The sequence below is a fragment of the Sordaria macrospora genome, chromosome 7 (assembly GCF_033870435.1).
Source record: "Sordaria macrospora chromosome 7, complete sequence".
Lineage (NCBI taxonomy): Eukaryota > Fungi > Ascomycota > Sordariomycetes > Sordariales > Sordariaceae > Sordaria > Sordaria macrospora.
Window position 1 is genome coordinate 400,577 of NC_089377.1, and position 26,403 is coordinate 426,979.

The 26,403-nt window shown below is 54.2% G+C and overlaps 9 protein-coding genes across 9 annotated transcripts; 3 read left to right on the forward strand and 6 right to left on the reverse strand.

Moving 5' to 3' along the window:
- Window positions 1–494: 494 nt before the first annotated feature.
- SMAC4_03849 (uncharacterized protein) lies at window positions 495–1,478 on the reverse strand (the record flags this gene model as incomplete). Its single annotated transcript, XM_003347703.1, has 2 exons — window positions 495–563; window positions 705–1,478. The coding sequence occupies 2 exons, from the start codon at window positions 1,476–1,478 to the stop codon at window positions 495–497; spliced, it is 843 nt and encodes a 280-aa protein (XP_003347751.1).
- A 2,947-nt stretch (window positions 1,479–4,425) lies between these two features.
- On the reverse strand, window positions 4,426–5,946 carry SMAC4_03850 (uncharacterized protein). Its single transcript, XM_024655590.2, has 5 exons — window positions 5,785–5,946; window positions 5,670–5,709; window positions 5,605–5,621; window positions 4,893–5,520; window positions 4,426–4,816 (listed from the first exon to the last, which is right to left on the reverse strand). Exons 1-4 carry the CDS (start codon window positions 5,852–5,854, stop codon window positions 5,003–5,005), a joined length of 645 nt encoding a protein of 214 aa, XP_024511465.1. The 5' UTR covers window positions 5,855–5,946; the 3' UTR covers window positions 4,426–4,816; window positions 4,893–5,002.
- Window positions 5,947–6,511: 565 nt separating this feature from the next.
- SMAC4_03851 (uncharacterized protein) lies at window positions 6,512–8,925 on the forward strand. Its single transcript, XM_003347705.2, has 3 exons — window positions 6,512–7,676; window positions 7,727–8,036; window positions 8,107–8,925. The coding sequence occupies exons 1-3, from the start codon at window positions 6,583–6,585 to the stop codon at window positions 8,542–8,544; spliced, it is 1,842 nt and encodes a 613-aa protein (XP_003347753.1). The 5' UTR covers window positions 6,512–6,582; the 3' UTR covers window positions 8,545–8,925.
- A 992-nt stretch (window positions 8,926–9,917) lies between these two features.
- On the forward strand, window positions 9,918–10,070 carry SMAC4_14054 (uncharacterized protein; the record flags this gene model as incomplete). The annotated part of the gene is made up of 1 exon (XM_066091759.1): window positions 9,918–10,070. The coding sequence occupies one exon, from the start codon at window positions 9,918–9,920 to the stop codon at window positions 10,068–10,070; it is 153 nt and encodes a 50-aa protein (XP_065947661.1).
- Window positions 10,041–11,961, reverse strand: SMAC4_03852 (uncharacterized protein). The gene has a single exon (XM_003347706.2). The coding sequence runs from the start codon at window positions 11,848–11,850 to the stop codon at window positions 11,002–11,004; it is 849 nt and encodes a 282-aa protein (XP_003347754.1). The 5' UTR covers window positions 11,851–11,961; the 3' UTR covers window positions 10,041–11,001.
- A 344-nt stretch (window positions 11,962–12,305) lies between these two features.
- SMAC4_03853 (uncharacterized protein) lies at window positions 12,306–13,484 on the reverse strand (the record flags this gene model as incomplete). Its single annotated transcript, XM_003347707.1, has 3 exons — window positions 12,306–12,395; window positions 12,474–13,359; window positions 13,435–13,484. 3 exons carry the CDS (start codon window positions 13,482–13,484, stop codon window positions 12,306–12,308), a joined length of 1,026 nt encoding a protein of 341 aa, XP_003347755.1.
- A 345-nt stretch (window positions 13,485–13,829) lies between these two features.
- SMAC4_03854 (uncharacterized protein) lies at window positions 13,830–16,295 on the reverse strand (the record flags this gene model as incomplete). The annotated part of the gene is made up of 1 exon (XM_003347708.1): window positions 13,830–16,295. The coding sequence occupies one exon, from the start codon at window positions 16,293–16,295 to the stop codon at window positions 13,830–13,832; it is 2,466 nt and encodes an 821-aa protein (XP_003347756.1).
- A 1,425-nt stretch (window positions 16,296–17,720) lies between these two features.
- On the reverse strand, window positions 17,721–20,732 carry SMAC4_03855 (uncharacterized protein). Its single transcript, XM_003347709.2, has 4 exons — window positions 19,792–20,732; window positions 19,594–19,733; window positions 18,534–19,526; window positions 17,721–18,479 (listed from the first exon to the last, which is right to left on the reverse strand). The coding sequence occupies exons 1-4, from the start codon at window positions 19,974–19,976 to the stop codon at window positions 17,980–17,982; spliced, it is 1,818 nt and encodes a 605-aa protein (XP_003347757.2). The 5' UTR covers window positions 19,977–20,732; the 3' UTR covers window positions 17,721–17,979.
- Window positions 20,733–21,232: 500 nt separating this feature from the next.
- Window positions 21,233–25,792, forward strand: SMAC4_03856 (uncharacterized protein). The gene has a single exon (XM_066090012.1). It carries the CDS (start codon window positions 21,980–21,982, stop codon window positions 25,700–25,702), a length of 3,723 nt encoding a protein of 1,240 aa, XP_065947662.1. The 5' UTR covers window positions 21,233–21,979; the 3' UTR covers window positions 25,703–25,792.
- The last annotated feature ends 611 nt before the right edge of the window (window positions 25,793–26,403 follow it).

Below are 26,403 nucleotides of genomic sequence, written 5' to 3' on the forward strand. Positions count from 1 at the left end.
ACCAGTCGAGCCAGACTCACGAATCGAGCCAGCTTGTAAACCACACGCTATGGGGTTCACGTCTACGTGGACATCCGGAAACAGATATCTCGCAGAGGGCGAGCAGGTATAAAGGGACTACGGGAGAACTCAGATTGTCAGATAGTTCGACAGTAGTCAATAGATCATTATCACCGAGACCAGTATTACGAGCATACTTGTTGTGAACCCTTTGGCTTCACCGAACGACTCTGATAGTTACTACCTTCAGCTATCTCATTTAGGCAGATCAGACTGCCGTTCGTCACACCCAGGTAGCCTGTGCACGCGGCACGACATCACGTGCCAGGACCCATCTGCCAGTGCCGTAATATCACCCCCCGGTAGAAAAAGACTCGTCCCGAGTCGTGCAAAAATGCACAGAAAGCTAGAATATATATAAAGTGGGTTTAGACCCCAAAATCTCGCATCACCTCCTTACATCACTTCCTCGCACCGACGTGTCGTCTTGTCAGTCATATCCCTTTTCTCGCGGGCACGTTATCGTTGTCGTGATCCGGATCGAACTCTTCCGCGTCCGCCGCCTGTAGCCAATGATCAAGTCGTTTGGGGGGACCCGGCTGGTCTGGGTATCGCTCGTGGAAGGCCTTGATGAGGCGAGCTGAATTCTTGAAGTTCCGCGCGTTGTAGTATTCTGGGTCTGGGTCGCAGCCCCGCCAGCTTACCCTGTACTGAAACCTCCCACGATATATCTTCGATGCCAGAATCTCTTCCATCTCCCATTCGACATCGTCTCCCACGTATTCCCCAGCCGGTTCCTCCATGTGCTGTCCTGGTAGTGGGTTGTCTGGGTATTTCCTCAGGCGGTCTGCGTGGAAGACGTCGGTGCTTCGCCATCCCTCCGGTACTTCGAGACGATAGGAATGTCCGCACTTCTCCTTGATCTTGAACCAACGGCTGGTTACCGGGAGGTCCAGCTTGTTACTAGGCCTGTCAGACAGCTCGCTTCGTTTAATGATGAACGCCTTGTCCCCGACGCCAAAGTCGGGCACCCGTCGGTGCTGGTTTGCCTGCTTCGCCATCCCGTCCTGCGCCTTCGTCATCAATTCCCTCGCTTTAGCAAGGTAACCTTGTATTTTCTTAACCATGTCTTGAGCATCTCCGCGGTTAAGCCTTTCCCTTGTCGTCAGACGGGCCCCGTTCAGGTTAGTTCGCGACTCCCAATCGAGCGACTTTCTCGAAAGCGCGTCCGCCGCGCCGTTATCCCTTCCTGGGCGGTAAGAGATCACGAAGTGGTATTGGGCCAGGAACTCTGCCCACCCGGCCTGGCGAAGGTTGAGCAGCCGCTTCGTGCTGAAGTACTTCAAGGCTTCGTGGTCCGTGATAACCAAGAATGGTGTCTGCAGGCCTACTAATTCGGCCCTCCAGCACTGTAGGGCTCGGACGATCGCCAGCAGCTCTTTATCGTAGATGGAGTAGTTGTGCTCTGCGCCATGCATAGTCTTCGAGAAGAAAGCGACTGGTTTCCACTCACTGTCCACCTCCTGAGAGGGAGGCTAAAGAGGGAAATATTCGTCGTTTCCGGATGGTTTGCCCGACTTTCTTTGCTACTTGGCGGGAGGATGATGAGACTCGGGTAGGCCTCTATGGGCTCGTTTCGGTCATGTTTGGCCTTGAGTCAAAGATATTCCATCCAGAGTGCTGTGCCATAGATGAGTGTCTTCCCCGTTCCGACCTCGCTTGTTAGCATCGCGCCCCTTAGTGGCGGTGGATTGAGCGGCTGGAGTAGGAAGCGGGAGTTTCGGTTCGAAGCGACGGGTTGCGCCTTCCCTCCTGGGCCTCATATCTACAACTCCCAAGGAAGCCGCGTATCAATGCAGTTGCAGGTCCGGACCAACCAGGATGTTACGATCCAATAAGGGATCACTTATGTAATTAGCTACATAAACCAATAAGGAGGGCGCCGCAGTACCGGCGCCGCGGCAGCGGCGCAGCGGCGCACCATAGAGGACCCTTATATAAAGAAGTCTCCCAGACCTCTTATATAGGGCTCCTCAGCAAGCAATAGCTATCACAACTTACCAGTACCTTTTGGCTACTACTCCGTTACTCTATTGTTCTATTCCAGCGATAATACTCCTGTGCTTGTAACGGTACGTCACACAGGACAACGAATACTGGGTCACTGGCAGGGGAGAAAGGAGAGAAATGAGTGTCTCGTATTGAAGACCGTTGCCCTTCCTGAGACTTACGAGCTTTTCGTCTGAAGTCCGGATAATTCCCCAAAGATCCAACGCATCTCCTCTATCATATCGTTGGACTCTTCAGAGAAAATGATCTGTTCTTTCATCTGATCACTCTGCCGAGTGACTCCTACCATCCTAACTCCATGATTGGACCGGTTCTGCAGAAAATTTCCCTTGCAAAGTCTTCGACCCAGGGGCGCAAAGTGTCGCATTCTCATCGGCAACAGGGCACATACCAACTCTTTCTATGACACTCTGCGCTATCCTCCAAAAGGTTGGGCTGCAAATAGACAGGATCGGCTGAGACCAGTCCCAGGCAGAACGCGTCCACATGGTGGACAACTGGAATCAATTAAAGCGCCGATATCGAGGTTGAACATTGTATTCGAGCATTCACGCGGCCGGTCTCAACCGGCCTGCTCCCTCCCATGTAGACATTGGGTTTAGCTACGTCCATGTCTTGAACCAGAACACCATCCTGCAAGAAATGGGCAGCCTATACGCATCGGTCAGATCGAGGCCGTCGAGTGGTTTCTGCCCACCGTGAACGCCAAAGGCATCAGACTCAGAGCAGCAACGTACCAAGAAAATGTTTGCAAGAAGACTTTCCATTGCGAAACCTGCGACATTTGTTCGGCTCCTCGCGAAATTTAGGAAGATCCCTACCTCCTCTAGAGACCGGCGACCACAAAGCCAAAAGAGAATGGGACGTACGTCTCTCCCAAGTCACAAGACGGCGATGTGGTGTGGTGGCTATGTCCTACTCTATCCAGGCACTACAACTCCCAAAAACGCCAGCACTCCACGCGACGACCAGCATGACCGGGCGGCCTTGGAGATCTTGCCGTCGAAGTCAAAACAAGACGAGGGTTGCTCGCGCAAACTACGGTACTTGATTTGCTGGTTGCGGAGCCATCGAATGGGATCCAGATGCCATTACCTAATCCATGGCGAAATCATACATGTATCCCGACTGGAACCTGGCTAGAGGTAGGTAGCTATACATCAAGCTCATACTCCTGGCTCTTCCCACCTGAAGCCATAACCCAGGCCTAGCATGCCACAGAGTCCAGTGCCGGCTTGAACTTGAGCAGCCCGGCTTTTTCACCGTCCTCTTACCTCCCGGTAACTGGATTGAGGGCAGACGGACTACCCAAGACATACGAACACACCATGTGTATGGTTCAGTGTTAGCTTGGTAACCGATAGTTAATAGTCCAATATTCGACGGGGAATAATACAAGGCGTTGCTCCAGTTCCAACGATGAATTTATTGTCCAATATGTTTTGTTTAGATACGATGGTCTTAGAATAGGAGCATGCTTGGGCCATATCTGTTCGAACCACTAAGTACATAAACGCTCGCGTCCATATTGACATCATAGCCCTTGTGGTACATCGTCTTCGTGGCACCGAAGCGATAGTAGCAAAGGCTGCTGTCGTCGGAGGCAGACGTGGAGAACATCATCGTTCCCCCGTCACCTCCTGCCTGCCCTCTGGTCTGTTTTTCTCTCTCGAAAGCATCCATCCTTAGCACGAGCTGAGCGTCGCGCCGGGTTCGATTATCATCATCGACGACAACGACGACGAGGAGTCCGACGGACGGCGAAAACTCTCAGCAGCCGGAGAGAGAGAGAGAGAGCAACCTTACCCATCTCACCATCTGCCGACCGCCCTTGCTGGTAAAACCTTACGAGAAGCCACTCCACTCCTCCATCCAGTCCTCCAGTGGCGGCGACGGCAATCTACCTACCTACCTAACTTCTAGATGGGCTGGCTCTATTTCGCTTCTTTCCCAGATCCCTTCATTCCTTCCTTCCTTTCCTTCCCCTTTGATCCGAATCCTAAAATCGAGGTGGTGGTCGTAGCGAGGCAAACGTCTGAGGTTCAGCTCGATGCACTGGGGTGCTAAGAGAGAGTTGATAAAAGCCTGGACGGGGATAATCATAGCCTCCGTTGGTGTTTAGAACTTGCTTGACTACCTCTAGTTCGTCATGGAGAAGGAATATTATGATGTGGCAGGTTGTGGGCATTTTATACATCCATCGTGGCCACAAAGACCAGATGAGTACGTACGGCGTGGTCATTCCGCCGTCAGGCCATGAGTGCTTCTCCCCTGGTGACAGTCATAAAGCATCACTGCCGCAAACAAAGGCAACAAAGGGTAGAGGGGAAAGGGGGTCTGATTAATGTCGAGCCCAGTCATATCATTCGCGTTATTTATGTCATATATATACATATCCATCTTTGTACAATAGTACCTATCTTCAAACAATCTTCCCACATACACCAATTTTGGTCTCCATTCTCCATTGGAACCAGTTGATGGCCAACGCACCGGACGCACACTGTTTCTTCGCACAACACCATCACCCTTTCTTTTTCTCTTCGTTGATATCTTGGCAGGCTTTTTTAACATTGTTCGTCCGGTGCTTTCTTTCACGCACCAGTTATAACAATCACCATATAATGCCGTTCGTTGAGAGACGGAGGCTTACGACTTGACCGCATAGACAGGCCAGCTTGACTATCACCATCAAACTTGAACTGCATGCGTGCGTAGGTACGTAGCCCAGCGATGTATAATTTTCCTGGTGACACGGGTTGAGTCAGCGGTTGTTTGTCTGGGAGTTGCACGTAGGGTGGGAACACAAGGATGGGACCTACGTCATGCTCACATGCCCAACCTTTCGGCTGGGCACGGCGATCCCCGAGACTGAGTCAACGGCTCAGGAAATCGCCTTCGTTTGCAGATTGTGTTTTTGTTTGGCTCGAATTTAGAGCTCCTTCTTGCCGGTACCGGCAGCCTTGGCCCTCTCCTTGTCGCGCTTGGCGTAGATGGCGGCAGTGAAGGGGTTCTCGAACTGGATAGCGACAATGTAGACGAAGAGAACCCAAGCAGTCAGAAGAAGACCGGCGGGCTTGCCGTAGAGCAGAGCGGTGCCGAGGAAGCTCATAGTGGAGCCATAGTACATGGGAGCGCTGGTGACATTGAAGGGGAAGCCGGTAACGATGCTATCCATCAGAATGCCAAAGTAGTCACCGAGGAAGGTGCCGGTGATACCCAGGCGCAGTGTAGAGGTGATGACGAAGAGGTTGCCGAGACCGAGAAGGGCATAGGCGGCATAGTTGACGTTGGTACCCTCGAGGAGCGGGTGCGAGGGCTGGTCACGGAGGGCGCGCTCGTAGAGAAAGTCGCGGACGAGGCCGAGGCCGAAGATGGTGGCGGCCAGGAAGTAGCAGGCTACTTGGGCATTGCCGCCGAAAGCGCGGGTGAGGAACTTGGTGCGGTATTCTGTGGTGGAGATGTGTTAGAGGGTCTCATTATCGAGCGTTGGGCCGTTGGGCCGGTGGGCTGGTTGGGTTTGCGCGGACGAACCTCTACGGGCAACGATGCTAGGGAGGGATTAGTTGATGATCAGGTAGAGGAGCCAGGATACTCACTTCCAGAAGGTAGGGTTGAAGGCAATGGCAGCAGCAGAGACTGTGGCGCAACGATGCTTGTTAGCTGGAGATCGACGAGAAAATGGCATGTGAATGTGGGTGTGGAGTCGCGTACGGGCGAGGCTCTGCTTGCTGTAGTCAACAAAGTTGAATAGGTCGGCGTAACCTTGGGCGACGAGAGGCATGATGGCGATGATTTGGAGGGTAGTGTTCGAAACAGGTGCGTCTGGTTCGTTGGTGGTTCGTCGTTGGTGGTCGAGAGGTCGAGAGGGGAAGAAAAGTGGGAGGAGGACGAGACTTGGACTTAGTGGCCTTTAAAAAAAATGTTGAGGAATCCGGCTCAGGACCCCTCCAGCCATGGAAAGCATCGGGTGGATGGGACGCTGGAATGGAAGTTTCCATGGGCAGCAAGTCGAGTTGCACGTGTCAATTCCAATGACGCTATGCCCAACATTTCTCCAGCTCGCTGTAGGCTACCCCGGGTGTTGCGCCTTAGTGGCCGCGTTAGCGCACATTTATGGGTCCGTCGCTCCGTTGGCCTGTAAGAGAGCTCAAAGCCCCCAGCCGTAGGGCCAATGGGATCCACCCCTCCAAAAGCTACCCCTCCTGCCGTCGTCGCGATTGAGAAGAGCTCCTTTCCTCTTTTGTTCTTGGTCTCATTTTCTCATGAAACGCGATGCAACCACCAAGACGAGACCGGGATCATTGAGACCACATTGCAGCTGGCTGCTTGTTTTGGGATAGACTATTATCAATTCTTTTTCTCTTATCTTTTGTTCTCATTATGAGTGCTTCATGATCGTGTCTTCACTTCTTCTCCCCCTCCTCCATTAATGACACCTTGACATTCTCCCCTTCTCTCCTCATGACCATTGATATCTGATACCCCCGACCCACCTTATCATCTCACACGATGGCCCCCAAGGCAACGAAAAGGAGGAAAGCCTCCAAAGCCGACACCATGCCCAAAGCAACAGCAACAACAGCAACATCGGCCCCCGACCTCCTCGCCAAGTCCAAAGAAGCCTACGAGCAAGAACTCAAGGACCTCGCCAAAAAGGCTCGCACCCAAAAGGGCTACTGGGCCGGCCAACTCGCCATCTACATCCACTGCTTCATCCTGCTCGGCCTGATCGCCATCGCCTCCAACGTCTCGCAGCTCGTGCTCTCTCCCGTCTACGGCTCCATTCCCGCCTCGATATGGCACTCCAAGCTGGTCATGGCCGCCTGCTTCACCGGCTGGGCCTCCAACATCTTCCTTGATCGCGCTTTGCCAGTGGAACCCGTGGAGCTGCTGCCTCTGATCGCAATGTACATTCCGGCTGTCCAATACCTCCTTTTCAGAGTCAGCGGGTATTTGGGCGGCTCCTATGGTCCATTGGTCACGGAGCTCTTGACCATCTTCCCGTTGATCACCATCTCCTCCGCCTGTGTCGCGACGAACCTCGAGTATGCGGACTTTGGCCCGCTGCCCAAGTTCATCGCTGATGCTGTGCCTGGTCTGGGCTCGTTCGGCTTCTACAAGGTGGCCGAGAAGGTGACCAGTAGCTTCATTGCGCAGCATATCGGCACGAACTTCTACATGACCAGGATCGGACTGGAGGGTCTGTTGGCCGCTTCGTACACGACCATTGCGCCGTCCAAGTTCTTGTTGTTTGGGTTGCCTGTTTTGTTGCATACTACCCTTTTGAACCCGCATTTGCCGTCGCCTATGGCCCTTTCTTGGTTGAATGGTGGGATGGAGAAGGAGGGCTGGAAGATCTTGGACCGCCGGGATTCACTCACGGGATATGTCTCGGTGGTGGAGAGTCTGAAAGACGGGTTTAGGGTGTTGAGGTGCGACCACAGTCTGCTTGGTGGCGAGTGGGTGAAGTTTGAGGATACCGGTCGGTTCAAGGGGAATCAGGTTGCTGAACCCATCTATGGTGTTTTTGCCATGTTGGAGGCTGTGAGGTTGGTTGAGGTGCCTCACCCGGTCCCTGACAATGAGGCGAAAGCTCTGGTTATGTACGTCTTCCCATTCCCCATCCTCTTATACTCTGACTAACGTCTTCCAGCGGCCTCGGCATCGGCACCACCCCCGCCGCCCTCGTCGCTCACGGCATCAACACTACCGTCGTCGAAATCGACCCCGTCGTCCACGAGTTCGCCACCAAGTACTTCCAGCTTCCGTCCAACCACACCGCTGTCATCGAAGACGCAGTCAGCTACACCGACCGTCTCGTCAACCAGACCCAAGGCGTCGGGCAATTTGACTACATCATCCATGACGTCTTCACCGGCGGCGCTGAGCCCGTCGCCCTATTCACCTACGAATTCCTCCAAAACTTGAACTCCCTTCTCAAGCCAGACGGTGTCGTCGCCATCGTATGTTTCCCCTCTATCTTCCCCCAACCATTCTGATCCACCGTCGGTCACTAACACATCACCCCTATAGAACTACGCAGGCGACTTCTCCCACCCACCCCCTCTCCTAATCGTCAACACAATCCGCTCCGTCTTCGGTCCATCATGCCGCATCTTCCGCGAACACCCGCGCGACGAAGCCCAAGCTGCCGCTCACAACGGTCGTGATTTCACCAACATGGTCATCTTCTGCACCAAGTCTTCCACCCAAGAAATTACCTTCCGCAACCCTTCCTCCCGCGACCTTCTCAACTCTCCGAGCAGAGAAGCCTTCTTGTTGCCCAAGTGGGAAGTCACGGAAGAGGATCTGCTTAGGGGTGCCAATGGCAGTGTGGCGGAGGCAGAGAAGCTGGGGGTTTTGAGACGGAATGATACGAGCTTGTTGGAGAAGTGGCAGCAGGAGAGCGCGCTGGGACATTGGGAGATTATGAGGGGGGTTTTGCCCGAGGTTGTGTGGGTTAATTGGTAGATGTCTGGTTGTATCTGAAAGAATGGTATGATGAGGTGTATAAGTGTGAGAGAAGGATCGAGGAAGGAGGAGGGTAGAAGGAGGAAGGGCGTATCTTGCGTAAAGTTGTTAGATCTTGTCGAGACCCGTGTACCGACTGTATTTGAGGATTTCATGTTCATATTGTGCTCTGTCTTTGTCTTGTAAACGTTCAGGTTGATGCTAATCCTGCCATTCACCATCACTTCCTCCGGTTCGCTTCGGTTTTCTTACCTTGAGGCTACCTACTTCATAAGCACTCCTACTCGAACAGAAAAGCACATACGGCCATAGATAGTGGAAAACTCGGGATCCCGTCCGCTCTCCCATAGATAAGCCAGTGAGGGGAAGCATGTCTATGGGAGGAGGTTTTTACAGGGGTTTGGATGACTCAGCCAAAAACGCCGCCGCCGTTTCTTGCAACCGTTTTCCATTGCCTTCGCCGTCGAGTGCACCGTTCCACTTACGCCAAGCCCAGCTGAGTGGGCTAGGCTTTGTTGTTGTTGTTGTTATTTTTAACGTCTACTTCCGCCTCCCGTAGGGCATGAGACGTGCCGCACCGGTGAGTCTAGCATACAAAGTTTAGAGCAGTGCCCTAATTGTCCACCAAAACCATTAATCCGAGGGCAAACCGAGGCCTACTGCCAATGTAAATCATGTGTTGCCCTTAGCGTAAACGCGGCCCAACACTTATAATCGAATCGCCTAGTGGGCGAGCCGCCAGTATATGACGGAACCTGTAGCACAAAGAAAAAGATAAAAGAAATGACAAAATCACTCCTCCCCACTCTCACTCCCGCTCTCCTCCTCCCGCAAGGCCTCCTCCCGTCTCCTTGCACGGTGAACCAGCCTGTCCAAGTCCACCGTAACCCTCTCAATATCGTGGCCATGGCCAACCTCCACCCCTCTACTCCGTAAAAACCCCGTAAGGTTGTCAGCGGCGCCACCGCCGTCAGTGTGCTGTTGCCAGAGGGTCTGGCGCCATGCCTTCCTCGTGCAAGTCCACGAAAAGAAGTGCGAGGTCTGGATTCTAGCGATGAAGCGCTGCCAGTATATTCCAATAGCAAGGGAGAGATTCTCCCGCGTAGCCGCTTCGCCCGTGACGGGGGAAACTGCATATGCCTTCCTGCAGAAAAAGGGATGGAAGGGATTCTTCCAGCTTCCACAGAAACATGTCAGCAGGGCGTCCTCGTGCTCGAAGCGCTCGTGGTAGTCCTTGAAATCCCCGTGGCCAGACCTGGCCGCGAGGAGGTGGTGTAAAGAGCGTCTGTCCAGCTCTTTTAGTTCGTCGTTAGGCTGGATAGAGACCCCCAACCGGTAGTCTGCATAAGACTCTGGCTTGTTCGCGGCCCACCATGCCTTTGTTGCTGCTACCGTCTGGTTGCTGCTACCGTCTGGTGGAGGGTCGGCGACAGACTTATCTTCTGCCGATGAGAGGAGTGCGACTCGGGGAAATGGGTGTTATGCCGGACGGGATCAGTTTCACAACTCGGGAGCCGGGTTTATGAACTTCAACATGGGCGCAGGAGTTCAAACGAACAACAACACCGCCGGCAGCCAATACAATGCGCCGCTTTAGGGGCATCCGTCTGCCATATCGCAAGTGGCCCAAGTATTGGCAGACGGGGTCCATGTAGACATGTCGTTCCCCCCTCCGTGGCATGATGGAATGGATGAAGGGAAAGAAGAGGGTGTGGTCCGGGAAACATCCAAGTAGTCTGCCAAGACATCTTCGGCTGTTAAACAAGTCGTGAAGGGACAACATCCACTCTGCTGCTTATCCCCACTATAGTCTGCTGGCCTCAAGCTAGAAATCGAACTTCGTGGTCGGACTAACGAGAAATACATCCAAAGACATCATATTGTAACGTCCGCGCTCGTCATCGGTAATTGGCACCGGCTTGGGTTCATTGGAAAGGCGGCTGGTGAATCCAAACGACAATAGCAGACCCAAGGCCCTTGCGAGTTTGATCGTCCGTAGCTGATGATCTGATAAGCCGCCGACCTCCTCTTGGAACCTCTCCCAAAAGGTGTCCTGCAAGGTTTGGTCGTCTTCGTACCGTGTCCACCCGTTGCGCAGATGAAGCTTCCCGGACAGAAACCGGAGAGAATACAGGTTGAATACGAATGAACACACTTCTTCTTCCGCCCAGTCAATGACGCCGACGAGGTGGCAGGTTGCCTCATCCACTATGATGTTGCAGGTGCCGAAGTCTTGATGGAGGAGGACCGCCTGCCAACGGCAGGTGCCCGTTTGCACTCATTGAAAGTCCCCTCGTTCGCAGCGCCTTCCATTCATGAACTGTTTGTTTCACGCAAATGACGGCACCTTTCTTCCAACACACTTTCCATTGTTTCTGGCAACCCCCGTAAATTCCCTGTTCTTCCTGTGGAACCTTGGCGTCTGATTCTTTTCTCCCAAGTCACCATCGATGGAAATCACGCCTTCCTAACAATAACCTCACCATTAACAATCCCCAACATCGCATCCTCCCTCTCAATCCACCTCTTCCACCCCTCAACCATCTCCTCCACCCCTTCCTCCGTCGTCAACCCCAACTCAATTCCTTTCTGCCTCATCTGCCCCGTCCTCAACCTCTCAATCATCGACTCCCCCCACGCCTTCCTATCCTCCGTCGCGCTATAGCACCAAGTGCCAAACCCGGCTTCAATCGCTTCCCTCTTGACCCCAGCACCCATAACCCACGACACCAGCTTCCTGCCCCCCTTATCCTGCCCGCCGTTGGCCAGCATCACCTCCACCATCAACGCGTGGAATTTGAGCAAAGAGGGGAGTTCAGGCCAGAAACACCACATCCGCATGTCTGCCTCGCGCAGCGAGATCAGTCCGCCGGGTTTGCAGACGCGCAGCATTTCCTTGGTAGCGGCGACGGGGTCATCGAGGTGGCAGAGAACCTGGTGGGCGTGCACGATGTCGAATTCGTTGTCAGAAAAGGGAAGTTCGTAAACGGATGCCTTTTGGAAGGAGATGTTGTCCGGTACTGAGAGACCCTGGGAGATGGCGTGCTCCTTGGCTCGCTCAAGGACGTCATCGGCGATGTCGGTTGCGAGGACATTGCCCGAGGGAAGCAGGTGTTGGGCGAGAGAGGCGGAGATGGTACCCGGACCGCAGCCGATGTCGAGGAGTTTGAGGTTGGGGTTGGAGGCGAGGGCCTTTTGGAGGTGCGGAAGCAGGCGAGGGGCGCTGTTGGCGGCGGTGCGCCATTCATGGTGCTTGGTGTGGGAGGGAGCGTGACCGATTGCGTAGGCGGTGTGTTGAGTGGTCATTTTGGTGTTTGATGTCCCTGTAGTGTTGATGTCGTTTGTGTGATGAAAGTGATGAAGTGGTGGTTGTTATGTGTCTGGCTAAAATATTCGGTGTTATAGAATTTGAGCTCGGAAGATCGGAGGAGTGATGTCACCGCTTGCTCCTACTTATACCAAGTAAAAAGTAAACCTACTGGCACCCTATCTCCACCCGAGAAATGGGCATGTACTACTGTAGTAGGTTTCGTTGGGGTGCGGGTAGGATATACTCCTCCTAAAAATAGGCAGCACAGGCGGAATCCGTCGGCACTCGGCAAACGGGTATCACGTATCACCCCTTCACTGATCATCATCATCCGACTTGGTCGGCAACGGCACATGATGATAACGGCCTAACATCTCGCATGGCCGCTCCAACCCGAACGCAGGGTGAGCCGTCCCAGGCCTAACCGTCTCAGACTTTTCCCACAAATTCTTCAACCTCCAAATCCCCCAAAACAATTCCTGGTCGTGTCCCATTGTCCACCCAGCTTTTCCATCTCAATCGGCGTAAACATCTTCAAAACCTGAAGCAAATTCCAGTCCCAGCTGGGTTCGACCAATTCATTCGGGCCCACCCAACCCTGCACCAAGTGGAAACGTACCGTCTTCAGCTCTCTCCTCAGCGTCTCGGGGACCTTGCAAAAAATATGCAGTATCTGCCTCATCGCCTCCAACGCGCTCTTCTTCATCTCGAACGAGCTCGAGCGAGTGACCTCGCCAACAATCTTGCTGACTATCGAGTCAATCTCCGAGTAAACGGCGTGCGCCAGGTCAACCTGCAGGGAGCTGGGAAGATGTGCGTATCGCTCGTTGAGAAGATGATAAGCCCGTTGGAGGTAGGGTTTAAAAGAGCCAGCACTGGCATTTAGGCGTTCGCTCTCGGAAGCGTATTTGTCTTCTACCATGGAGCCGATGTGGAGATAACGGACGGCGGCGTAGGCGAGGAGGTTGAGTCGAAAAGGGTTAGAAAGGCTCTCGAGTTTGTTTACGTAATGATCGGCCGTATGAGGACCGGTAACGGCGGGGAGGTCGACGTCTTCTAGAGGTGCGACGGGTAACCTAAGAGTTTGGACGGATTCCTTTGGAACTGGAGAGGACTTGGTGTCTGGAGGCATGGAATGCGCTTCCTTTGCTTCTGGGGTACGTTTAAATTCGACTGTTGTAGCGACGCGATCTATTTCCTGCTTTTTGTGGGCGGAAAATTCCCTTCCTACGAGGGAGGCAATAAGGGGATCACGCGTGGCCGCGAAGGCCAGGAGGTCGGTTTGAAAAGAGCTAGAGAGATCTTTGAGTTGAGACCGGTAAGGCCTGGCGGTCATGGAGCCAGCAGCGACGGCGACATCAAAACCTTCTGGAGCTTCGATGGGTTTATATGGAGGTCTGCAGTAGGGATTGTCACTCTGGAAGCCGGCAGCGGCGGGGAGACCGACGCTCTTTGGAGGTTGGTCGGATTTCTTTGGAGCTGGAGAGGCTTTGAGAGTGGCCTTTCTGGACTTGGTTCGTACGCGCTTGGAACGGGGCTATTCTGGTGTTGGAGAGGATTTGCGGTTGATAGTCTCGGACTCGGTGCGTAAACGCTTGGAACGGCGCAGGTTCGTGTCGTGGTCAGCCATGTTGTCGGTGGTTGACGATGTGGTTTGGATAGGCGAGTTTGCTCGGGAGAGGATCAAAAACTTAAGGTGGAATCAAGGTCAAACTTGAGTAACAGCTGCCTGGAGCTAGGCGCCATTAGCCGCTCCAGTATTACGCCGAACTTCGCCCGATTGACCACCCAAGCTTCTCACTTCCGCATGTGGTCGAAGCTCGTGGTGTTGGTGATTCAGAAGCGTACAAAGGATGATCTTTTTCCCCACCCCCCTTGTGCGGGTCGAGACTGCTATGTGTGCCATCACTTATCCGATGGCGATCTCCCAGAGCCTGTGTCAATCACCAGTCGTGCGCCTGAGCATCGTATCGTCTCAGCACAAATACACCACCGTCTCTTCATCTTTATTCCTGTTGATGGCAGGCGGGCCCCAAGCATTTTCCCATTTTCCCACTCTTCGGCAGTTAAACCGCATTCCTCTCGTCGTTTCTAATTCCTCGGCGACTTTCCTCGACGGGACATTCTCGGTCATTTGGATTTGGACAACCATCAACCCCACCTGGAGAGCTCGTCGCCCGCCCCTGGCAAGATGATCGAGCACCAGCAGACAGTGAACTTCATCTTTCGAGTAGAAGCATTCGTTGTCGTCCCACATCAGCGTCAAGTCGACGGGTGGCATGTCGTATAACTGCTTCTTGTACGTCCTCAGTGCCAGTATCCCACTTCCTTGTTCTTGCCTAGAGGTACTTGTGCCGGTGATGGCTGTCCCACCGAAGACAGCAACCTGACACTTCCATGCAGGTGGCCCAGAAGAGCTGAACCAGAAATCTTTGGGTGCTTCAGTAGCCGCCCACGACCATGAAGGGAGGCGTAGGTTTGTACTGGCTTGCGACTCGGGGTAGGATTTTCCTTTCAACAGTCTCTGTGCCGTTTCATCCCGATCTTTGCGCCGCTCCTCGCTGTCTTCGGGATACCAGCTCGGGTTGAATAGCTCGACGTTGAGAACGCTACTGAAGCCCCAGAGGAGGTCGAAAGGCCAAAGCTCTTGCCAACTTCCGTGGATGTAAGTCCAGCCTTTGGTTTCCGCTATTGCGGTCACCATGCCTGCGAGTGCGATGAGCCTGTCGGACGGGTATGTGAGCTCCGTAGCGGTGTAATAGGTGAGTAAGGTCGTCCAACAGGCAGCGAGTTCGAGTAAATGTGCGTATTTGGCGTCGTCTTCGGTGTCATTGTTACCCATGTTCATGTCTGTGTCAAAGTTCGCAGGGAAAGGGCCCTTTAAGATCTGGTACACGGATTTCGCGTTGGCGGTCCAGATGGACCGAGAAGCCTCGGCATCTTTGTTCAAGGGTGTCCCAAAAGGGCAACTTTCTGAGACGGCATGGAGACGACACTCCCAGTAGAGCTCATCGGCCCCGTAGTAGATAATGCGAGGCGACAGTAAACGCTCTTGGACGATCCAGCCGCGTGATAGCAGCGGGTTCTTCTGCTGAGCACCCCATAGCATCTCGTCCACGTTGGATTCATACTTCTCACGGATAGCGTAAAAGCATCCTCTCCTGTCCGGGTTGATGTTGGCATTCTCCTCGGTTTGAGCTTCATCCCGTATTGCGCCATCCGGCGAAGGAGACATGATTATGGGGGCATACACCTCCAAAGGATTCCGCACAGAGAAGCAGGTGTCGGAAGTGGCCCCTTGAACCCCCTCCATGCCCATCCCCGAAGCAAAGATGGTCAGAATGGAGTTACCGTAGACGTCTGCCATGGTCTGGGCCTCTCGGTTCCAGTCCTCTGGTGAGTCCTGCATGATACAGAGAGAGTCGATCCAGATATATCGGTACCCTAGTTGTTGTGTGATTCGCATGGCATCGACGAATGTCTGGGCTAGACCGTCGATTGGTATTCCTCCATCTCCGGGGCACTCACCCCACTCCCAGTCCTTGGCATTCTTGGTGGTTAACCGTAGAGATTTGCCGGTCAAGGCCCACGAGTGACTTAGAGTGAGATATGGGGTCGTGGTCGGCGTGTAGATTGCGTTTGGGATGAAAAGGTGCGGTCGTAGAGGCCTCTTCTGTCCGTTGAACCCTTGGAAGCCTATATCAACGAGCCGTGTTGGAAGTCTGTCGTACCCTGGAGCCCCTATGTCAAAGGCCCGTGTCGGGGGCTTCTTGGAAGATCTCTTGCACCCTGGATGATTATTGAGGCAATCATCTAACCAGTGTCGCACAAGTCCGAAAGCCTCAGGCGAGTCAGTCGAGGAAGGCAGCACGAACATCGAACCATCCGGCAGTCTTTGGGGTAGAAGAGATTTTGCTCCCCCTTCGCCGCCATCCGTCCGTTCGAGCTTGAATGTCGCCAATGGCGTTGTAGTTGAATCACCTCGTGGCTCTTCATCTTTGGAAGGGTCTGGCAGTGAAGCCCAATTGTCGTCCCACTCGGCGCAAGAAGCAGCGGAAAATGAAATGATTGGAATCTCTCTTTCATTACCCTCTAAAGCCGTCGATCGGCTGCATTCGATCATGACTCTCTGTTCGTCCCCGGCGCCCGAGAAGTTGTCATCCAAACTGACTTGTGTGCACAGATGGCAACCGGCGGCAAGTACTGAGTCCGTCAACATCTGTTTCGTGTTCTTGCTGTGGAAAAACTTGTCGCCTGACCAGTCAGCGTCATCCGCTGGTCTAGATTGCCAGGGTTTCTTGGATGTCGTAAGAGCGCGGGAGCAACGGGCGCATAGACGATTGGGTACCAAGTCAGTGATGGTCTCATGACTGTCAAGTCCGCGCTGTTGCGGCAGATCATTGTTTGCCCTCGGTGCTGGTCCTAATCGTGGGACATGCATCACGGACTTCTGCTGTCAGTGGTGAGAACGTCAAAGGCAGACCTGGATGCCACAGAGGTTGGATTGCTAGTCCGTGCGTCGCTGAAATGGCGGCCCCGCTCCGACTTTCAGAAGACGAAAAAGGATTCCCGTCAATTCTGGCAACCGACCAAAGTTTTACGAATCGAAATCTCAGGAATCGTGCTTCTCGTACCCTCTAGATTCAGAGAATTGCTTTGAGCCCAAGGACCCTTCTGTACACAAACCTCTCAGCTTTCAACAATTCTTCAGCCGCAACCTGCATTGGGTTACCTTGGACGGTCACTTTTTTTTTTGTTGTTGTTGTTGTTGTTGTTATTTTTAACGTCTACTTCCGCCTCTCGTAGGGCATGAGACGTGCCACATCGGTGAATCTCGCGTACAAAGATAACAGCAGTGCCCTAAATGTGCACCAAAAGACCATTAACCCGAGGGCAACCCGAGGCCTATTGCCAGTATAAATCATGTGTTGCCCGTAGCGTAAACGTGGCCGAATGTTACGATCCAACCAGAGTTATGTAAGCTAGCTAGATAGACGGACCAATCAGATTGGACCCGAAAGGCTCGGGTCCACGGGTCCGGTATGTCGGGTCCAGGAAGGCCGGTATAAAAGAAGGCCTTCCCAGGCCTCTTGTTACCAGATCTCCAGCAAGCAATAGCTATCACAATACACCAGTACCCTGCGGCTACTCTTACTGTTACTCTTTGTTCCATCCCAGCGATATACTCCTGTGCTTGTAACGGTTCGTCACACCCAACACCTCCAATCGAATCGCCCAGTGGGCGAGCCGCCAGCATATGGCGGGACCCATAGAACAAAGGAAAAGACAAAAGAAAAGGGCAAGATCACTCCTCTCCGCTCTCGCTCTCGCTCTCGCTCTCACTCTCGCTCTCCCCCTCCCGCAAGGCCTCCTCCCGTCTCCTTATTGTCTGGAATTATAGCAGCCTAAATTGCTTTACCGACACTGGTACACTATGTAAAAAAGTGTTTCCGCTACCTCCTATGGAACGTAAGAGCATTGCTAGATTGGCGAAGCAATGGGTTTTGATGCTTGAGTAATATGCATGATTGTGGTTTATGAATGCCCGAAGATGTTCGACGTGCGACTGTCGACTGATGGTCCGTTCACTGTTTGGTGTGTTTGACTCTGACGGACGAAGTACGATCAGCTCAGCAGCAGTACTTTGGACTATATAGGTTTGGAGTTCAAAAGTGCTAAGAACTCCCGTACACTTGCTATCCCGCTGAACAGGTGTATAGTATGCGGGACGCGCCCTCGAAGTAAAACCACCGGGTTTTCGTAGGTCGCCCCGAGCTGTGGGTTCGACCCCAGCCCCGGGCGGCTGAGCTTTTTTCCAATTTCTTTTTTTTTTGCGCGTTTCCCTTTTCCCTTTTTTGCTTATCTAGAGAGTGGGATGTCGTCGTATAATGGTATAGATTCGCAGACCGTGAAAGAGATGGCCCATGATGTTTACCAAAAGCACCTAATCTTCCAGCATGCTGGCCGCTGATCTTTATGCCTTAAATACAGGGTGTTTGAAACACCTACAGTGACTCCGGGAGCAATATACACAACTCACCATCTTTGTCATCTTGATCCAATTGCTCATCTAGTTATGTATATGTTATCCAACTGGCATTGCCGACGCCGTTACCTTCCAAGACTCAATCTGACGCCTCACAACCCGCCCTCCCCTTTAAATCAAACAACCTCCTCGCCAAATCCTGCGCATACCCACACATGGTCATAGTAGGATTCCAGCTCCCCGCCGTTGGGAACAGTGCATTTCCAGTAACATGCACATTCTCAATTCCATGCGGCCGATACAGCTCATCCACAGACCCACCTTCTTCCTTAGGTCCCATAAAAGCCGTGCTCGATTCGTGAACGACACCCGGGATGCGAATGGTGTCGACAGCCGGCTTCGTCTTGGTCCAGCCGTGAGTGGTCTCGTCCCACCATTCGATGTCCGACGCGTGCTCGTCGCCGCCCGCCATCTCTTTGATGGTGTCGTAGGTTGCGGCGTCCATTACGTCCCAGCAGGAATAGTCTGAGGGGGTTAGAGTGTATTGCAGGGTGACGTTGCAGGTTGGGTCGGCGCCTTTGTTGAGCTTGATGTTGTTCTGGGGGTTGGCTTCGGTGAATTCACCGAGGGCTGAGCAGACTGAAGGGGTGGGTTAGTTTTTGATCTTTGCTTGGAAAGGCGCGGGTGGCATACCGAACACAACGTAATCCTCCGAACCAACAAGCTGATCCAGCGTCGCCGCCGCCGCATAGTCCGGGCACTCGCGCGCCGCGTCCTCTTCATCATCGTGCGGGTTGGGACTATTCATCGCCGTGACCGAGACGTGATACTGCAGGCCTGTTTTCGGATCTCTGCCAGCCACGTACGCAGCCGCCATCTGGAGCGTATCCTCCTTCTTCCAGCCCTTGATATTCTCCACGGGACATCTTGCCGAGATGTGCGTCACGAAGTGGCCGGTAAGCCTCTTACCGACGCTATCACGGCAGTTCTCGAACGAGTTCAGCAACATGGTGGCGTTGGGAATAGCGCCAGCGCAGAGGATGATCCTAGTCTTGTTGCCGGTCCACGACAACGTGCCTTTGCTGGTTTCGATGACACGGACAAAATCGTCGTCGTCGCCTTTGGCCATGCTGGTCGCTGCGCAGTCAACCATGATTTCCAGAGGCGCTCCCTGGTTGGTTTTGCTCAAGTGCCTCTGGCGTTCCAAGATGCCGAGCAAAGGCCCGGGGACAGAAAACTTGTTGAATCGTAGACGAGAAGTCGGGCTGCGTCGTCCGACAGCCAGGGGTGCCGATTCGGCATAGTCTGCCGTAGGAATGTTGTGGACTGAGCGTTCGAGGATGCGATCGATGGCCGTCTGGAGGGTGTCAAAGACGCCATCTTTGATCTGAGATGCAGGCGTGACGTTCAAGAGCTCCTGGGCCTCTGTCCAGAATTGCTCGTGGGAGGCAGTCTCTTTCATGGACTCGGGAAAGTCGCGCATCAGGTCTAGACTCGGCCGCGGGCTCCAAGAGGACCAGAATGTTGATCGACCACCGAAGAATGGGCAGGACCCGTGCAAGAACCTTAGCTCTTTTGTCTCGAATGTCTTGCGCGAGAGGGTCCAGGGGAATGTCTCGGAGGGCCCGCCAAGAACCATTTTGAAGGGGATCGGCAGGTTCTGGAAGTGAGAAGGGAGCCAAAAGCCTGTCACAGATTGAAGCGTGAGATGAGGGCACTTGTATAACGGTATAGGATAGAAAAGCACACTTACCTCCACGCTCCAAGCAAAGAATCTTGGCACCTGGGTCAAGATCAAGTGCCTTCTGGATGAATGCGTAAGCAGTAAAGCCCGAGCCGATAACGATGTAATCGAAGTCTCCATGGGCCAGAATATTGCCCCAGGTCTGGTCACTGAGTAGAAACCAAAGTCAGAACTGGAACAAAACCAAGTATCATTAGTGCTTCATACCTCGCAAAGTAGTCAAGGGCCATGACCGACGTGGGAGTAGGTGACTGCACGCCAGGCACAGGATACCCGTAGGTGTTGGCTAGTTGAGGCTGACGATCATTGTGGTTTTTCCCAACGCGGCAGTGAAAGCTGGGGATCGTTTTCCCCGGGATGGTCAGGTAGTCTGGGAGGCTTTCGGTGTTCATGATGGGAGAAGGGATCACGCGTGGCCGTATATTGAAAAGTTGAAGTCAAAGGGTTGGTTCGGTTTCATATAACCCGTTTATTTGTCCTTCGTTGTCAACTTGTCTGGAGCATCCTACCTTATTTATGTTCTCATAGCTATAGCGCCTTTGTGTAAGCAGAAAGGAAGGGTAGAGCACATGCATCTTGGAACGGCATAAGGAGATGTACAGGAATGTTGCCGACATTCTGTTACTATTGACAGATGGGCTACCTCTATTGTTTTCAGCATGGTCGATACATCGTGGTGAGCTGAAAGGCTGAAACTGAAGACTCCGTTAGTTCGCATGAGAGACCAGCACTATTGAAAGCTGGCACGCGTGATGAAAAACTGCTTGTCGGCTTGTGCAAAAAGTCCCACTGGCACAATCTTTTGTAACGGGGTTGAACGAGTACTTGTCAGGTTTGCAAAGCCGACCGGCTGACTAGTTTGTAGACCTGACGAGTATTCCGCATCGACTCATTCGAATCGGATTTATTCTTCCCACTACAGCCTGGTAGATCAGAGAAAGGACGGACATGCCGGAGCGAACGGCCGAGGGACTTTAGCGAGACCATTCAAGACGACTGGCAGGCTGGACTTGAACTGTGTGTGAGAAGACAAATCCGATTTGGTGAGTGGATGAGGTAGCACGGCGAGCAAGCCTGAAGGTTGAAATGTCACAATTGACAGAGACCAAGATGACTGCGCAGAAGGGAGCACAGAAGGCGCAGTCGAAAGAAGGTTTGGGGACACATGTGCCAAGACCACACGAGCCATAAGACCTGGCAGATCTGGCCAACCACAGCCCGTCTACAGCACAATCGATAAGATACGTACATGGGCACGTGCTACGGTACGTACCTGAGGTCTTGAGAACAACGGCTTGGCATCAAGGGGGGGTTGAGAAAAGGTCCACTTTCAACACCACAGCCCCGAAGGATTCAACCTCGTCGCCGTCGTTCAGCTCATACTATTGTCATTAGCGACCGTTAGTCTTGTTGCGCTATTAAATCAAACCCTTCTCGAATCCTTCTCTGTCCTTGTGCAATTGTTCTGCACGATTATCTCGTTGTCTTTATTGTTGTTCCGCGGAGTGTCCTCGATCTTGTTGTGTTGTCATTCCGGCGCCAAAAATGGTACAGCTTCACGACCGCGAACGTGCCCCGTGCAGTCAAGGTAAGTCAGCCCTGCCATTCGACCATGACCACCAGTACTGACGGCACTTTATCAGATTCTCCAGCCACAATGCCGCCGAGTCGTCAACTCCAACTGGAGAGGTTACTCCCGTCCTGACAGGGTCACGGCTCCTCTCACTGCATAGTTCCATCGGGCCTGATGCCGGTAGTTTGGCGGCTGAAGTGTAGACCACGTTCTGGACCGACACTAACGAACCGTGGCGTCCTGAAATCTCGGTGCGGAAAATTCCAACCGTTGTGGATTAAGGCCTCGGTCCCCTGGTGGCTTGGGCATCGAATGAGGCCTCGACCTGGCTGAACTTCTGATCTCTGATGAAACGCAGCGCCGATGGCATGGTGTTGGACCCCTATTTCAGCTTGCCATCGAGCATCAGCTCGCACGAATCTGCCCCTTCTAACGGTTTTGGACTCGGCCCGCAACAGCTACCGGCGATCAGCGAGCCATTAGTTCGGCGATGACTCTCATGTTGAAGGCCTGGGCAGAGGGGATGGACCCTTGTGAAAGTATCACGTCAGCTGAGTCAAGCTGACCAAGATAGAGGTTGCGACTGGGCGTGTCACCAACATGAAGCGAGTGTATTCCCTTTGCATAAAGAGTCAGTGTGCCGCCCTCAAACTGATATCCCCAACAGCATGAGGATACCAGAAGCCCGAAGCTGCGATACAACAAACAAACGCTATAAATCGGCTACGGAAGAGATAAAACAGCAGGCCCCCAACTGTCACTCAGGTACGTGCACTTCTCAGAACGAAAGAAGGGAGGTCTGAGTGCTGACATAAATCAGCCATGGCCTGGCACGCCAAACTTGCGCTGGTGCTGGCTCTGGTCTACCCAGCGAACGCCGCCTGGTGCTCCGGCAAGTCAGACGCCTGCTCCTCAAACCCGATCCCGCTGCGACAATTCAACGAGCTCAACTTCCACGCCGATACATGCAACCTCAAGTGGAATCTCGGCTGCACCAAGTTGAACGACCACGGCGAGCTGCAGCAGAAGCCGCCGCCGTACCCGCTATGCAATTCCGGGCACCAGCCGGCCGGTCTGGTGCCCGTCGACGCGTACACGTTGTCGTTGCAGAACAACAACTTCGCACCGGGCTCGGCCAAATGGACGTTGCACGGTCTGTGGCCTGGGTCGGCCGACGGCTCTGGCGCCATCAACCAGCCCTACGGCTGCCTGCACGGCGAGGAGTTCGACGAGACCATCCTCACGACCTTTGGCGGCCTGCTCAACTACTACTGGCCGACAAACGCAAAGTTCAACAACACAATGCAATGCTTCATCCTGTCAGAGTGGATGAAGCACGGCACCTGCGCAGTGATCCCCGGCGCTGACGGCACCGCATTCCGGCTGCCGCAGGAGGACTATTTCCGCACAGCGTTTGTAATTGCCAACGAGTTCAACGAAAACCCGGCCCTGCGCAACCAGCTGCTGGGAAAAGTCAAGCTGGACGACGTAGAGCCGCTCATTAGCACCCGCTGCGTGCAGTGCGCGTATCTGGCAACGGAGGGCTGGACAGGCACTGAGGTGGCGAGCGTGCCGCGGATGTCGGCCGACTGCCTTGACCAGTGCTTTGAGTGCGGTGACTTCTGGGACACATGCCTGCCGGCCCAGCTGGAAAGTACCGTGATGCTGAACACGAGCAACGCGCCGCGGAAGGAGAGCGGCAGCAGCAGCAGCAGCAATGGAACTGCAAGCTTCCCGTTACTGGAATTTGCCATGCCGGCACTTATAAGCAGCGAAAATACTTCCCCATGGGAGGGCACCTGGCGCTCGTTTGGCGCCGAGCAGGGCGGGTCCGGCAAGTTTGAGTTTGCGCAGACCTTTACGGACAACGTCCTGACCGTCACCACCGACAGCCCATACCCCAATAGGTGCACCTACGCGCGCCGCGGCCCCAAGGAGCTGGTCCTGCGATGCGAAGGCGACCATTTGGAGGACTGTCTGGTGCAGCGGTTGCCGGATGTTGGCGGGCTCGAGGTGGCCTTTCTGGCATGCAACCACACCGGAGAGCCGGCGCCAGCGAGCTTCTACGCCGCTATGGACACAACATGGTGCGGCAACTTTCTCATGTTCCGCTGTAAGGCTTCAGAGGCGGGCTGTTCCTTTTCCCCGGATGCCATCTCGGCGTCTGAGCCCAAGACCGAGACCAAGACTGAGCCCGAGTCCGAGTCCAAGCCCAGCCCTGTGAGCCACTTCCAGCCTGGCATTGCCGGAGCACCTCCCTCGCTGCTGGGCTCGTGGCGCTCATTGCAGGTGTCTAGCGACTATGAAAAGGGCCTTGCACGATGGGACTTCACTGCCGACGGCCAAGCATCGTTGCAGTGGCCAAACTACTCCGACCGCACCGTACAGCGCTACTCAGTCTCGCACTCGGATGAGGACCCCAGCCTGGTGCTCCTCGCCAGCACCAGTGGCACTATCACCACCTGTCGCTTCGAGTTCCAGTACCAGCCGGTGTACTCGTACGCCGTGCTCGACTGCGGAGCGACGAAATGGGCCATGGGCCGGTGCAACCCGTGCAGCGCCCATTGTCGCTACTCGTGCGGCCCGGAAAATGACTTCTGCGGCGCCGGTTCGTGCGATCCGGACGAGTCGGTGGAAGCAGTATCCGTCGACACCCTGCCCTCCCTGTCTGACAATACGCGCACAACACTCAAACCTGACTGGTGCACGCCCGAAGACCCCGACTGCTGGCCCACCCAGACGGCCATCCGCAAGCTGGAACAGGAGCTGGACCCCACAGTGCCCCGACTCGGTGTCCGGTGGCATAGCTACCCAGACCCGCAGCCGGCGCCGGTACCATCGGGCTCCTTTAATGACCAGTCCTTCTACGGGCTCGGTGACACGCCCCAGGGCCTCAAGGCGTTATACTACTACGAGGACATCGCCGAGATGCAGCGCCCATGTTTCAACGCGACCAAAAACCCTGCCGAGTGGAACACCGCGTCCGACATTTGCAAGGCGGCTGTGCACCAAAATGAGTACCGGAACTGGAACCCCTTCATCGTTGTCTTCCCGCTCAACGAGCGGCATGTGGTAGCCGCTCTCAACTTTGCCGTGCGGCACCGCCTGTGTATCTCCACTTCCGGCACCGGCCACGAGTACAACAGCCGCAACTCGTGCCCGACTGGCGGCATCCTCATCCGCACAATTCTGCTTAAGGACAAGACCTTTATGCCTACCTGGAGCGAGGACCTAACACTGGCTCCTGCTGGCGCATTCCGCTTTGGCGCCGGCACCACCTTCGCCGAGATGCACGCCTTCTCAGGAAACCACTCCCGCGTTATTGCATCGGGCTGGTGCTCCACGGTCGGCATGGTCGGCTTCCATCTCGGCGGCGGCCATGGGCCGTTTGCGCCGTCCATGGGCCTCGGCGTTGACAACGTGCTTGAGATTGAAGTTCTGCAGATCGGCCGCAACAGTCACGGCCAGTCCGTCGTCCACAAGAAGATCGCCAGTCGCACCCGCAATCCTCAGCTCTTCTGGGCCATGCGCGGCGGCGGTGGCAGCGTCTGGGGCGTCATCCTCTCCATGACCATCCGCGCCCACGCCGTGCCCGACGGCGGTCTCAGCCGCGTCTACATCTACCAGAACGGCACCTTTTGCCCAGACTCGCGCAAGTACGGTTACCAGTGGCTGCCCGGCATGTGGGATCGCTTCACCAAGTGGCAACTAGGCCTTAATCAAAAGGTCAGCACGCAGCCGGGCTTCTTCATCAATACCACGCAGTACGAAAAAACGCGCGACCTCTGTTCCGTCACTTGGGAGTTCAAATTCGAGTACATCTACGCCGGCGGTCAGTCAGAGCCAGACTACATCCGGTTCCGCGACGAGCTCAAGGCCGTGCTGCAGAACGACACCGTGCAGGAGGACAACTACGCGTCAGCGTATGACTACCTGCTCTCCATGCCGCCCAACAAGTTCACGCTCATCCCTACAAATCCTTTGCCAGCACCTCTGCACCCGCCCTCGGACTTGGCCACGGGTTCTCAGAACTCCGTCTTCGTCTCTCGTCAGGCCTTGGAAACGCAGTTCACGTCAACCATGATGGACGTTTTGGGCATCTGCATCGACACCCTGCAAAACCCCGACACCTCCTCGCCGGACACCTCAGGGCCGGGCTACCGCTGCGGCTTCCACTACCTGTACACATCACTAACAGGTAACCTGGGCAGCACGCAGCCTGGCGACACGGCCATTTCGCCTGGCTTCCGGTCGGCGGTCATGTTGTGGAATGCGCGCACGTTGACGACGCAGCAGGCACAGGACACGGTGTATAAGCTGGGGCCGCACAGCTACTTCTCTGAGAGCTCGTATGTGATGCATAACTGGACGGCGAGGTACTGGGGTGGTAAGGGGTATGAGCAGTTGTTGGCGGTGAAGAGGGCACATGACCCCGGAAATCACTTCTGGTGCCATCATTGTGTGGGGGATAATCCGGGTGATGCGACTGGGGATCTGGTGGGTGATGGGGCGAAGGCTCAGGATGAGTTTGTCGAGCAAAATTAGTTGAAGAGCTACCTAGTAGTTGTGTCGGTGGTAACGACTAGCGAATCCTAAGTGATGTATGTTCTTATTTTGGTCACGATCCTCTTCTTGGCTGTTTTGTGATTTGACTTCCTTGGCTGAGAAGAAGCCCCAGCCCCTGGAGGCGCTCGCGAGAGTCTTCTCTGTCTATTGTCCCCGTCCAGGATTAACAAGGCGCCCATTGTTGCGAAAGGGTCAGGAGGCGTAAGGAGCCCAGGGTTCGTATCTCTTGCTGGAGTACACGCAGATCAACATCTATGGTGAGTGGATTGTGTGATGGAATATATCGATGGCCAAAACCGAAAGTTTGTGTCGCGCTCGCTGTATGTGTGATCGAAGAGACGTTGAGGTGTTGACTGTTGTTTGGGATGATGTCGTGTTCGTGCTTATCGTCCTTTATCACTTCATCTTATCTGCCAATCTTATCGAGATAAGAATCACTTATCGTTATCGCCCTCTTATTAGGCTTGTCAGTTACTGGAATGGCTTCACCAAATACCAAACTCCCAAAAGACACCATTGTCACTCGTGTTCAAAGCCTTTCTGAATACAGGTGAACATTTCGAGCGGCTTCTGGATGACTCTTCATTCACGACATTGTATGTTTATCGTTTCTTCTAACCACAAACCGTCACGCTTCCTCCTTCGGCGACAGGTTCCTCTCTGGGCGAGATCACGGGTGC